General features: G+C 46.8%; 1 protein-coding gene across 1 annotated transcript in view; it reads left to right on the top strand.

The window, feature by feature from the left end:
- dennd1a (DENN/MADD domain containing 1A) overlaps positions 1-14,556 on the top strand; it is a gene marked incomplete at its 5' end in the record, with an annotated part of 86,760 nt that overhangs the window by 37,277 nt on the left and 34,927 nt on the right. Inside the window, 4 exon segments of the mRNA XM_048258388.1 lie at positions 8,268-8,337; positions 8,620-8,700; positions 9,734-9,787; positions 11,290-11,400. Of these exon segments, the coding sequence (XP_048114345.1) occupies positions 8,268-8,337; positions 8,620-8,700; positions 9,734-9,787; positions 11,290-11,400 (316 nt within the window).

Below are 14,556 nucleotides of genomic sequence, written 5' to 3' on the forward strand. Positions count from 1 at the left end.
AGTCGGCTGGAGCCTAAATGGTAATCTGCATGCTTGAGTAGAGAGGGGAGGAGGAGAAGTGGTGGGGGTGTATGTGAGAGTGGGCTGGGGTGGGGTGGCGGAGAGCAGAATAAAGTGAGAAGAGAGGAGGGATTAGGGCTGTTAATAGGTTTGATTAACTGTTTTAATTTAATGATTTAGTTTCACATCCTTCGCTGCACACCAGTGTTTGGGCGCAGCCATGAAGGCAAATACACACGCCCACACTCGCTCCACTCACGCAGACATGCACGCAATGCGCTTTTTGCATTTCATACTCAACGCATTGGTCTGCAAGGCATTTTTTGTTTTTGTCTTTTTTTTTGGTCTTATTTACACTTTTAAGCGGCATTGTTAGCTCACAGCTCTAGGAAGTGCTGGTGTTACAACATGATTAACTCTCTGAAGGCTTGTACAGGCTGTGCAGAAGAAATATGTGAAGTGTTTCTGCTTAGAACATTACTTAGATTCCTAAGATGTAATATTCACAGGGCTTGGTGAAAATCAGTGACTTTAGATTTTTCACACTGTACTTTCATAACTGTATTAAAAAATATAATATAAATCAGATGTTAAATTGTAATGGCAGTATTAAAATTAAAATTAAAATCCAAATTCCTGTTTGTGTAGGCAAAATCAGACAAGCAGCTACCCATGGACCTCTAGCATGCTAGTGTGCGTTTAGCCTGCCAATTTCCTGACTATATTCACCACAGTCACATCCCCAGTCACCCTGTAGAAGTGCAGATGTCTCCATTCTCTCGCTTTCCTGGGTCTGGCGTGTGTTTTGTGAGCGAGCGTGGCTGTGAGAGGCAGAAGCAGCATATGGGTCCTGGGTGGGTGAGACTGGAGGGCACCCGCGGGATAGCGACTGGGAGTGCCAGCGCAGTGCTGGGGGCTAAAGATGAGACTGAGCGGAGAGGGAGAGTGGTGGCGAGGCTCCCCTGCCAGGCTGCTGTTCTTACACCCTGAGGGCTCTGGAGCTCTGTGTCGGCAGAAGCACTGCGTTGGAAACGCCATCGTTAACGCAGCAGAGGAAATATACTTTGGACACTAGTACTGTGTGTGTGTGTGTGTGTGTGCATTGTTGCATATTCAATCGTGTGCAAGCACATTTTGGGAATCAGTGTTTTGTGTTTGTAGTTGTGGCATTAGGGGTATACAGTCTCACCACACTGGATGTGGGTAGGTGTGTTTTTAGTAAACATACATGCTACTTTTGCATCTGTGGTGATGCATGTTCCTGTGTGTGTGTGTGTGTGTGTGTAAGTGCCACAGACAGACCCCTAATCACTTCCCTCCCTGGGCCTTTTACTGGCAGTGAGTTGGCCTGTAAAGCCTGGGCCAGAGCGGAAGAGACTCGAGGAAGCACACAGGTCTCTTTCACTTCCCCGACAAAAAAACTCTTGTTGACGCATTTATGTCCTGCCTGTTGCCCCCAACCCCTGTGCCCCCAGCCGCCCGACCGCGGTGCAGTGGAGATGGGAGCGCCCCGGCCTAAACAGGGCCGTCATGTTTCCAATTCTGTCCTGGATCTTGGAGGCCCCCCGTTATTAGACCAAAGGAGCCCCACTAATGGTGCCGGGGCCTACTCCTTAGCAGCGTGTAAAACTAGCTCAATCGTGCCTTTTGAAAAAACAGTGATTGTGTGCACAGTGAGTGCGTGTGCATGTGTGACTGGCTGTCTAGGTATCTTTGGTCCTAATGGCCACTTGAGACTGGTGTCTCTACCTCTCTGAGTCTGTGAAATAGCTTTGTGACTTGCTTCGGTTTTAAAAGCAGTTGATGGTTGTGCTTATTACCTTCAAACTGCTTTCTTCTCTGCCATGATCACTGGTGACTAATCAGCTAGTTAACGTGACATGTACTGTGTGTAGATATTGGAAGTGAAAGGCTCTGCTGTGCAAACAAAGTATTAGGACGGCTGTTAACGCCGAGAAACATGTCTAGCTTTAAAGAGGTGTTTATGAGATTTCTTCCTAATGAGATTTCTTCCATTTCTTCTGATCATGTTCATTAGGTTCTCTGTGAATAATAAAAACCTGAATCCATTCCAGAACTTCATCTTAGTCTGTGGCATTCGATCGACTGTTCAGACTCACGTTGTCTTCTTTCAACCAAGCAAGATGATTTGCAGGCGTTTTTTATCTGTCATGACTTCTTCTGCAAATTCCGAACATCTGCACCAAGGTTGCAGGTTGTGGTTTTCCGTGTGTCCCTCAGAACATCTTGGCAATGTCCATAAAAGCCTGGAGAGCAAATTAGCACTGAAGTGGAGTATTTTAGGTTTCAGTCTTTTTTTTCTTCTTTTTTATATGAAGTCCTTTCTACCGCCGGAAACCTGTCCCGAGCGCACACAGGAACCAGTGTTTCGTCGTAAGACGTTTATTGTGTTCGGACCCACGTGAGAAACGCAGGCCTTGGAGAGCGAGGAAGCCGTGTTAGTGCATCGGTGAGAGACTTGAAGGCAGGAGTGGCGGAGACTTTATGGCCCCTGCTGTTGTAAAGTTGTCACTGGCGGCGGGGCTGCTGCTGCTGCTGCAGACGGGCGGAATGGGCCAGAGAGGAGCGGAGCTGTGGCGACTCGTCCGCCGGCAAATTAAAATCCTCGGGATGGTGCGCCCTCTGTTCCTCTGTTTTTTTTTTTTTTTATGAGCTTTTATAGTTCCCCTTCAAATAAACTGGGGAGGGGATTTTCTTTTAACAGAATGAAAAGTGATTTAAATGAGCTGCTTTCGGGCGGCCGTTTATGCTTGTCGTCCGGGGTGGGGGTTTTGAATGTTGCTACTCCTCCATTTAACCTCTGACCTCGGCAAATGAGACTCCGGCAGAAAGGGGAAGTTTTTGGTTACAAACGAAAACCTGTGCTCCTTGTACATCATAAATCCCAGACACCAATCCCCTCCCCCACCTCCTTTTTTAAACCACAAGTGCTACTGCTGCAGGCTCTTGGACATGGGCATCACATCATTAAATCTGGCGAGTTAGCATACCTCACTGTGCCGTCTGCTAAGTGCACCCATTCACAGTCCCCCTCTGCTTTCTTACAGATGGCTGACGCTACTCCTCAGCGTGTGCCGAGTGCCATTAAATCTATTTCAGTTCTCAGTTTTTTTGCACAACCATTGAGGAATTGCGTTTTTTTAATCGTTAGAAATCATTTAGCTATTCAGTTGGGATCTCCTAATCATCATCAACTGTTCAACAGCATCTTGACCACGTGGAAAGAGATGTGTTACATTTAATATTCCAGCTCTAAATGTTTTAAACATTTCCAAAACCCATGTATAGTTCTCATTGTAACAATAGTTTTGCACTTATTGCACTGGTGTTGCTTTTCATGTTGAGCAAGACATCTCTCGACAAATGACCAACAGCTGTTCCTGGTCTAACAAGTCCATTAACGTCCAGTAGCACTGTTGCCCATTACTTTGTACACTGCTTACATACTTCCCACTAAGCATGGGAAAACAGATGTGTTGTACAACAGACATTGTACAAATGAAGAAGAAGCTAAAGCTACAAATGTGTAACATGCACCAATAGCAAGCAAAATATCTGAAGAATTACAATGCTAAAAAGCCAAAGGTGTTTATCATACTCAAGGGATGTAGTCCCCAAACAGCAGTGTAGACGGGTCTGGATTCAGGATTCTGTGAATTCCACTTTGCATAGTGTGAGTGTTGTGTAGAGTACTGCTGTGTGCTTGAGTTTCTTAATTTTGTGCTTGTGCTTGTGGAGTTGAGATTCTCAAAAGAGCCATCCTTCTCTGCATTTCTCTCTTCGTTGATTTCTTTGTTCCGTTTTGATGTGTTTTGCCCTCTCTGCGCCGCTAGCAGAGCGGTTTGGTGAATGCAGGTCTAGTGATCTCTGACATCCTCTGCCAATGTATAAAGTGGCTGAGCGGTTTGACACTCAGACCCCCGTGCACATGGAGAAAGAAGCCGAGTCTTTAGGAGACCATATGAGGCCAATCTGTGCGATTGTTCCTCTTGAAAGGGAACAATGACCGGTCCACCATGTGGGTTTAAATCCTTACCCCCCCCCCCCCCCACCACCACCACTACCTCACCAAGCTTAAGTCTGCTTCACTTGCATTCGCCCCTTCTCTCTACTTGTTGTCCTCCTTTCTCCATCAGTAGGGTTAAAGTTCAAAGGTCACTCACTCTTTCACCACCTGGGTCATGGTACTTTGTCCATCACTTGCATTCATGACAAATGTCATTATAACAGAGTGCCAACCATGGAATCACTGTGTACATAATAATACATAACCTAGTCTAGTTCTCAGCTTCAAATCCGCTTGACTATCTTTCTTTCTTTCTCTCTCTCTCTTTTTCTTTCTTTCTTTCTTTCTTTCTTTCTTTCTTTCTTTCTTTCTTTCTTTTTTGTTTCTTTCTTTCTCTCTCTCTCTCTCTCTGTCTTACACTCTCTCTTTCTCACTCTATCTCTATATCTCCCTCACATACATACATACATACATACATACATGTACGTACATACATACATACATACATACTGTATATGATCATTCACATAAACATAATGTAGGAGCATATACTGTGTGTGTATTCAAAGAGTGTACGTACGTTCAGCCTCATGTACTGCATGTGCCAGTGAAATGGCAGGAGTTGAGTTGAGCCTCATTAAGAGTGAGCCCCATCCCCTCTGGTCCATCTTCAGGCGGATTGGGGTGGAGCTGGTGGTGCAGGAGCGAGCGCTCTCTATGCATAATCCTACACACACACACACACACACACAGAGACACACACAGAGACACACAGAGACACACACACACACACACAGACACACACACACACACACACACACACACAGAGACACACACACAAAGTCAAGGATGTTTAGAGACTTATCAAAGTTCAAGGATGCTAATGAAATTCCAAAAATGCAAAGAGGGCAGGAGGGCAGAGGAGTGCTGGTGCACTAAAAGGCAACGCTCCTGATGAGCATGACCACGCCGCGAACACCGCATAGACAGCGCCATCCGGGCCGCCGGTGCTTGAGCATGCTCGGCCACCGCGCGACCGCGACACGCGATACAGCTTCCATACTAATACGGGCCGCCACGCTCCATACTATCCATACTACTAAGGCCGCCACGCTGCATCTCCGGGCGCATCGCACGCATACAGCTCCATACTAATATGGCCACGCTGCATCAAGGCACGCGATAGCTCCATACTAATGCCGGCGACGCGTTACCGCCAGACCGGGCGCAGACGCGATACAGCTCCATACCAATACGGCTATACGCTGCCACAGCGCGCATCAGCGCGACGATACAGCCCATATTAATACGCGTCGTGATGCGTAATAATCACACCGCCGCGACGCGATAAGCAGCTCCATAGCTTACACCGCACGTAATAGCCCACACCGCCGCGACGGATACAGATATTCAGCCGTCTTTTGCTTTTTCCTTTTTTTTTTACACATTTTGAATATTCCAGAAGAGTGGGACGCCCTCCAGGCTGGTGTGGATCAGGGTTTACGATGCTCCTTAAAAAATGCAGATGCAGAGATTCACTAGTGAGTCGCAACTGGCAGTTGCTCGATAAATCCCTCGCCATTCACACTAGCAAACATCGTGAGGGAAATTATATCCTTCTGTGTTCAGTTGTGTAGATGTATGTGTGAGTAGTTTAAGACACCTGGTTAAGCTGATTGTACAAAGTCCTACTCCTCATACATGGATATCTAATTCATGAGCGAGAAAGGGCCCTAATTTAATTGACAGGCAAATGCACATATATGCAAAAGCGTTTGACACCTTATACATTAGATTTTACCTGTCATTTAAATTGGGGCCCAAAGTGTTTGTGGTGTTTAAGGCTACCATGACAACTTTAAGGAGCCCTGCACCTGCTTTGTTTTGCATGGAGCATTTTTCTCTGAAGCAGGTAATATATGAAACAAATACTACAAGGTCAGGATTTGTTTAAGCCTTATTAAAATGTTGACCCTTTGTGTGAAGCTGAGTGGTGCAAGGTCGGCGATGGGGCTGTTGGCAGTGCTGGGCTCGGCCAGTGCTGTTTGTCTGACTGGTGTCTGACCTCACATCCAGACAGAGGGGATCAGCCAGCTAGACAAGCACAAGCTCTGTGGTCTACATGGGCTTGTATATTTGTTGCACTTTTGTAGAGTGCAAACTTTCTCCTTCTGTTGGTCTGAAAGGGTGTCTGTGTGTGTCTGTGTGTGTCTTTGTGTCTGTGTGTGGTATTGACTTTCAGGAAATGCGAGGGAGCTTGTGTATGCAGATGAGGTGCTACTTTAGCGAGAGGCCATTTAGCTGGGTTCATCAAACCGACAGTGGCAAAATGCGTGTCTACAAGATTTTGTCACTGTGTGTGTATGAGCATTTATGCGAACACCGGAATGTGTGTGTGTGTCCATATCTATCCCCACGTTCTCCAACTTCAGCCTTCTCCTCCTCGGCGTAATGAGCCGGCGCCGGGTGAAATCCGCGAGCTCACGGGCGAGTGACGGCCACAATTAGAGTGCAGGAGTGGGGCAGTGGCAGGCGGGCATCTCCCCACGTCTCAAGTCTCGCCTGGATGTAAATAAGGGAGCGCTTTGGAGGGGGGGAATTAGCCCCCGCGCCCAGCGCTGCGTTAAAGCTGTCCACGTAATGAGAGTACGCTGGCATCTCAGCAGCTCCTGGTGACCAGAGCCCCCCTACACACACACACACACACACACACACATACACACACAGACGCCCCCACGTCCCCCACATATCCACCCCACACCCACTGTCTCCCGCTCAAGCAACAAGCGTCAAGCCGCCTGTCTCCAGACCAAATATTTTAATTAGGCTGAAGAATCTGCACTTGGCACAGCCTGTGTGTGTGTGTGTGTGTGTGTGTGTGTGTGTGTGTGTGTGTGTGTGTGGGTTTGTCTGTGTTAGGTATAAGAGTTTGAGTATGAGAGAGAGAGAGAGAGAGAGACTGAGGACTGTGTGTGTAGAAGAAAGCACTGTCTTTACTTTTTTCCCGCTTGCTTTTGTGTTCTCCTCTCACTCCTCCTCTTCATTCTCTTCCTCCTCCTCCTCCTCCTCTCCTCCTTCCTCCTCTCACTCCTTCCCTCCTCCTCCTTCCCTCCTCTCCTCCTCCTCTCACTCCCTTCCCTCCTCTCACTCCCTCCTCTCCTCCCTCTCCTCCCTCCTCTCCTCCCTCTCCTCCTTCCTCCTCCTCCTCCTCTCACTCCCTTCCTTCCTCTCCTTCCTCTCACTCCCTCCTCCTCCTCCCTTCCCTCCTCTCCTTCCTCTCCTCCTCCTCTCACTCCCTTCCCTCCTCTCCTCCCTCCTCTCACTCCCTCCTCTCCTCCTTCCTCTCACTCCCTCCTCTCACTCCCTCTCCTCCTCTCCTCCCTTCCCTCCTCTCCTTCCTCTCACTCCCTTCACTCGTCTCCTTCCTCCTTCCTCTCACTCCCTTCACTCGTCTCCTTCCTCTCCTTCCTCTCCTTCCTCTCCTCCCTCACTCCCTTCCTCCTCCTCACTCCCTCCTCTCCTCCCTCCTCTCCTCCTCCTCTCCTCCTTCCTTGCCGCCCGATTTTTCCGATTTCGATTTTTCGATTTTTCGGATTTTTTTCGGATTTTTGCCGCTTGATTTCCTTTCTTTCCTTATGATTTTACTTGTTTTCAGCATTCCCTTTTCATTTTGTTTGTTTTCATTCTTTCTTTTTATTTTGTTTTCTTTCTTTTTTTTCACTCCTTTTACTTCGTTTTTATCTTTCTTTGTTTTGTTCTAGTTCCTTTGAGGGAGGTTCCATTTGATTTATTTCTCTGATAGATACTTTCTCCTTTATTTCCAGATCTTTTTTACTTTTGACTATCTTGATTTATTTCATCCTTTACTCCTACTTTGCCCCCCCCCCCCCCCAAATTCATAGCCTCCAGTACCCATTACATAAACCTCCTAACACACACACACACACACACACACACAAACAGACAGCAGCCGAAAACATACCATCTACATCAAGGGAATGAATTTTTGAGAGCCAGGAGCACCATGATGTGTAGAGAGCTATGCAGTGACATGGTCAGCTCCTCTATAGTAAGTAGTGAGTAAAGCTACTTAAGAGACAGGATACAACATTTGAAATCATCTTTGTCAAAAGCAAGGTCTTCTCTGCAGCTCATTTTTTTTGTGGAGACCTTTCACGTGTCATTGAACTTGCCTGTTCACGCTGTGTGTGTTTTTTTGTCTTCTTTCTCTTCTGTGTAGTTATCTTCCGTGGTTTGAGGTGTTTTACAAGCTGCTCAATACCTTGGCAGACTACAGTCTCAAAGGCCAGGTGGGTTCCCATGAAGATGCTGTACTTTAGAGAACATGAGATCAAGCCATCATCACATGAATAAGCCTCAAAGCTTGGCCACACAGGTTGGAAGTCAGTCTGCCATGTTCTATTTTAACGTGTGTGTGTGTGTGTGTGTGTGTGTGTGTGTGCGTGCAAGTATGTTAAGGTGTGTGGTAATGTAGCGTGCGTTTGTGTTTGTGTTGCGTGTGTCGCGGACAGCCAGTGTGCTGAAGCGAGCGTTGGTGTATTATTGTTGTGATTTTGTGTTTGTGTTTTCAGGACAGCCAGTTGAAGGAGCTGTTGGATTCACTACATGCCCTCTCCATTCCTGAACCTGGAGTGCCTGTGCATCTGAGTGTGGTGCGTCCCTGGGCCTTTGTGCTTCTCCTGTAAAATGCAACAACCACAGACAAACTCAGCGACTCACAGAGATTTGGATATCTGTTTCCCCCGCTGTGTAAAATGCAGCGACTTTCTCACTGTGCGACTCACTCGGGCTGGGGATATGTGTGATATCAGATTCACAGTGCACACGGAGGCCCTGTCGTCATTTCACATCCATGTCATGTCCTGGTCTATGCCTCTGCCAGAACCGGGCTGTGTTTGGGCTGATGTGCTCTTAGCAGAGCGAGGCGCCGTGTCTGGCTCCGAATAGCGCTGCACTCTGCTGCCTCCCAGGTGCTCTTGAAAGGGGGACAGGTGGCCTCCTCTCCTCTCCATTTTTTCCTCCTCTCCTTTCTTTTCCTCTCCTCTCCTCTCTTGTCCTTGTCTTCCACTCTGCTCGTGTCTTCCTCTTCCCAGAGAGGCTCATTTCACAGGTGGTGGAGCGGCTAACGGATTCAGAGCAGGCAGCGGAGGAGGGGATGATATTGACACCGAGGGGAAAGAGTGTTTGGGAGTAAAAGAAATGAGAGAGAGGGTGGGGGGTGGGGGTGACACTCGTGGAGGAGCAGAGTATATTATTGTGGCCCCCCCCACACCTCACCCCACTGCTGCTCCTCTCCAGACACCTTCACTTCTATTTGCGTTCTGCCTGCTCCCCTGTCATGTCTGCCACCCTCTTGTCTGCAGGGGACAGAGAGAGCGAGAGAGAGAGTGAGAGAGAGAAAGCATATGAGAGGAGAGGGGATCCACACTGAGACGTTTCTGAACTTAACGGTTCCCTGTCGGTTCTCGAGTGCAGGCAGCAGAATTTTGGGACCGTTTGCCTTTTTAAAATTAGACTGGTAAAAAGGGGCAAGCTTGATCCTCACAACACTAAATATCAGATGTTGTCCCGGAAACCACCTTGCATGAATAGAGCAGAATTTGGTTTTCTAATGCAGTATGTTGTTTTTTGTGCTTGTCATAGTTTTTTGTTTTAACATTGTCCATTTTGTCTCTCTTTGTGCAGCATTCTTACTTCACCGTGCCTGACTGCAGGGAACTGCCCAGTATACCTGAGAATGTGAGTGGAGCTCACTGGTATTCCACCAAACACCTTCCCACCATGTTCAGCGCTGTACATTTAGCTAAAATCGTGACACAGACACACACACACACACCTTTTTTAAAGCCTGCAAAGGGGGCTGTGTAGAAATCTGGCAAGAGGTAAAGGCACAACACGTGCAAATCAAACCCCGTACAAGTCGGATTAACCAGCTGCACAGGGGTCATTGATCCTCGCCCCAGACTAGTGCATCTGATGCAGTCGGGCCCCCCTCTAGTTAAGGGGAAACTTCCAGTCCATCACTGATGGGTTAAATGTTTTGTGCCAGGGGTTCACCCCGGCGCTGTTGATCTGACCCCAGTGGGGCTCGGCATCAAGTACACAACGGAGCGCTCCGCTCTCATCCTTTCTCTGAGGCGGCAATGGGAAGAGTCAGCTGAATCAATACCCCTCTCATTCTCCCACTTCCCCCCCATTTCTTGCCAGTGGCTGAGGCAATAGACCCTGCGGCTGTGTGTGTGTGTGTGTTTGTGTGTGTGTGTGCGTGCGTGCGTGCGTGCGTGAGTGTTTACATACATGCAGGTCTTGTGTGTGTGTGTGTGTGTTTGTGTGTATAGTTGTGTATAGGGAAGTGCACCTAGACAAACTACACAGTACATGTATATGACACCATTGTCTGTTGACTACAGAGCCATATGAGCACCTTGTTAAATATTTAATATGGAGGAGCAATACACAGAATATTTTATAATAAGAGAAAGAGCCCCGTTTCCCCCCATTTCCCACTACACATACCACCATCTCTCCAGATGAGTTGCCAGTCAGCGCAAATGTGTCCAAACGGCAGACACTACCGTAGCTCGGGGAGGAGAAAGGGACTATGGGGTATTTTAAGCTGGGCTGGAGATGTGCTTTCCTAATTTAGCTAAGATTTTGACTCCTACATTAAGTACACTGTACATAATGTTGTGGTGCTGTGATATAATTACTGTATGAAAAGGCATAAGAAGTGACATAGAGAAGGCCAAATCTTTGCTAAACAGGTTGACAGGTCTGGCCCAGCTAAATTTGATTTATGTCAGACACCTTACTGGTATTAAAGCTAATTTACAGATTTGTTTCTCTTTCGTTGCTTGGGAGCATTTAGTTTCCCTCTGAACCACTCTGCCTATTGTGCCTTTGAGTGCAGTCTCCATTGACAGCTGATGTGTTTAGCCTGCCAATTCCCCTGCCACAGCAGTCTCTTCACCTCACAGTGCACCAGTAGAGAAAGTTCAGGTGTCATGTGTCACCACGTCCTGTCACTGGCGCTGACACACGAGTGTTAAACACGAACACTGAACTGTTGGCGTCGCGTTAGCCCTCTGCTGTAGTGTGGTCGACCTTCCCCACACTCATGATAAATGTGATAGATGTTGTTTGTTTTTTTTCCTTGATCATTGCACAGTCATGGGCCCTCGTGTTTGCTTCACGACTAACCTCTCCACTGTGTGTTTGTTTTTGCTCTTGTTTTCTTGCAGAGAAACCTAACAGAGTATTTTGTAGCCGTAGATGTCAATAACATGCTCCATCTGTACGCTAGCATGCTTTATGAGCGCCGAGTCCTGCTCTGCTGTAGCAAACTAAGCACTGTAAGTACTCAAGCCTCTTCACTCTTTCTGTCTTTCTGTCTTTCTTTCTATCTTTCTTTCTGTCCTTGTTTCCCTCTTTTCTTTCTACCTCACTCTTTTTCTAGCCTCTTCACTTTTCACTTTCCTCTCTCTGTTTCTCTCTTCCTCACTCCATCTCTTAACTTTCCTTCATTCTCTATATATCTCTCTCTCATTTCTTCTCTTCTCTCTCTTCTTTCCATTGTCCCACGTGTTCACTCATTTAACCCACACACTTCTCTCCACAGGGGGCCAGGCCCACAGGCAACACACAATGGGCTTACAGAAAGAGATGTTGTTTAGTCAGGTGGATGTGTGTGTGTGTGTGTGTGTGTGTGTGTGGTACTTAAGATGTTTTTTTACTAGCTTAAAATATTGGCCAGGAGGTTACTGATATGCATTTTGAGTATTTCTTTCGTTGCGGCTGATTCTTATTTTTGATGAACAGAGAATAATTATTTACCTGGATGACATCTGGTGATGCACCAGATTTGACTTAAGTTAATTCTTGTTCTTTATTTTGTCCACGCTGCAAATATTGATGCTATCAACTTTGCTTAAACACTTTTAAATATAACTAGTCAGTAGAAGTTACATAGAATGTATATAGATATTGCATAGTTGTTGAAAATGCCTCTCTTTTTTTCCCCACCAAGGCAAAAACTGGCCGCCTTTTTGTCCTTGTTATTTTTCAACAGGAGCGATCATTAAAAGCCCAACCAAATGTCTTTGGGGTTGGAATATTGATTTTTGGCCTCTTAAGAGTCAGATTAATGCACCGTGTGTGAAATGTGATGGAGTTGCCTTTTGAAAACATGTTTGATTTAGTTTCTGTCTGAGTTCAAACTGAAGAACAATTGGAACTCATGTCCAGAGTGGAGACACTGCTGCTGTGCTGCTAAAAAAGATGTTTTTTTTTTTTTTTTTCAAGATGCACTATAAGAGAGACCATTTCTAACTCAACATATGGTCAGCTAGCCATTAAAGCCTTCCTCTTCACAACTAAGGTTTTTATTTTGTTCATGTGTATTGATTTTGTAAGTTTCCTGGAGAGAGGGTGTAAGATGTCATTTAAAGGGGTCTCTTTGGAATGCTCAGAATAAAAGGCTTTTTACCTCAGACACAAATAACCCAGAATGTTTCTGCCTGGACTTTTGTTTCGGTCAAGACGATTCAAGGCCTTAGTGTTTTCTCAACACATTTTTTTCTAAAGCCTCCTCTAAATGGCTTGAAGTGTGTGGAACTTGGAGTATGGCTCCATTCCAGTATGAGTTAGTTTGCTTCCCAAGCTTTGTGAAGGAGATGCCTGAAGAAGCCTCCTGTCATGTCGGACATTGTTGTCATCCTCCGTCCTTAAGAGGATGCGATTAATCTCGGGCATCCCAGACTGGCTCCGTGTCTCTTACCTGTGAAGAGACTGCCAGGTGTGTGACGGGCGTTCCCCAGGGCCTCCCAGCACCTGCCTGCCTGCCTCTCCTCTCCTCTCCTCTCCTCTCCTCTCCTCTCCTTTCCTTGCCTGAGGGACAGGGATGTCTCGGCGCTGGGATACAAAAGCAGCAGCCCCCCTCCTCGTTTGTTTTCAGACTTCAGATCAGATTAAACAAGTTTAGACGCGGCACTCTGAAATCTCTGGCACACGGGCAGTTTGATTGACGAGCAAGGGTGAAAGGGGGCTTCTGCAAGGTAAAAATACCAAAAAAAAGATGAAAATCTCTTCGATTTTATTCCCCCCTGATTTTGACGGATCTTAATATAGAAGTGGATGAAACAGCCCGTGTGGACTCACGCGCTATTATGAGAATGGCGTTTTAAAAGTGGCCGCCGACAAAGCTATTGACACATCTGCCGCTTTATTGGGGGGGACTCTGATTTTGATCAGCCGCGGCTGCTGCCATACGCCACATTCCTCACTACCTGACGCACAAAGCCAAACAGAGCTGCCGCCAGACAGCAGTGACAGTTATGCAGGGGGGGAAACAGACACACACACACACACACACACACACACATAGAGGAAATGAAGTCGTCCTTTTCCCGGCACAAACAATTAGACACACCCGTGCAGAGCCAGGCCTGCGCTGCTTTGATGGCCCTGAGTAATCTGCCCGCACACTGTTTGACCCGAGTTTCCCCCCCCGACATGCGGCAGGCACTTTGTTTGTCCAGAGCCCCGCGGTGAGGCTTTATGGGAATGGGTGATGACATCACCAGGAGTCAGGCGGTGTGGTGGCGTGCCGTGTGGCAGGGAGAGTAAAAGGAGCCGCCGCCGCCGCAGCCTCAGCCTGCAGCAATGAGGACCGGCATACAGCGGCCAGCGCTGGCACACAGCTGCCTGGTTATCACCCCTTGCTCACATGCAGCAGAGCAGAGAGGTGTGTGTGTGTGTGTGTGTGTGTGAGAGAGGGAGAGAGAGAGAAGGAAGCGGGGTTCTCACGGCAGCGTGTTTTTAATCTCATGAATTTTACGAGCATAATCATGAGCCCTGATGTGAAACCTCTGACAAACATCCTGCTTTGTGTCATGTCCACACTGTCTAATGTGAAACCTTGAAGTTGTAATCATAGCTGCGGGCCAAATTAGCATCTGTTTGAAGATGGGTGGTGGTGCAGGCGATTTATTTTTTTTTTTTCCAAAAGGAGTGGCATAAACATAATTTTAATATTTATGAGGTACAAAGGTGCAGTGCATTTTGTGCATAATCTGATACCTTGCAAATCCCTCAGAGTTTCCCAAAAGTGTGAAAGCTCATATTTTTCCTGTGCTGATTCTCAAAAAAGCATCCTAACCTTACAAGTAGTTATGATCCTACGTGCCTGTTACACACAACACAGTTTTAAAAGAGATCATCTTACACTGCTAAAGGGAGAGACCTATTGGATCTATAAATGGGATGCATTGATATATCCAGGCCTCAACAAAGAGATAGATATCAGACCTTTTTATGATTCTCTAACTTAACTTCAATGTTGTTGACATTTTCTCTGTATGTGTTCTGGTTTTGATTTTTGTGTTGCTTATGTCTTATATGTCTCTTGTACATGATGGTGTGATTTGGCCATGTTTCAATCATTCAGCCTGTTAACATTCCACTCACTTGGATACTCTAGCCACACTATGCCCTGATGAAGACCCAGTGCA

The sequence above is a fragment of the Alosa alosa genome, chromosome 12 (assembly GCF_017589495.1).
Source record: "Alosa alosa isolate M-15738 ecotype Scorff River chromosome 12, AALO_Geno_1.1, whole genome shotgun sequence".
NCBI classification, from domain to species: domain Eukaryota; kingdom Metazoa; phylum Chordata; class Actinopteri; order Clupeiformes; family Clupeidae; genus Alosa; species Alosa alosa.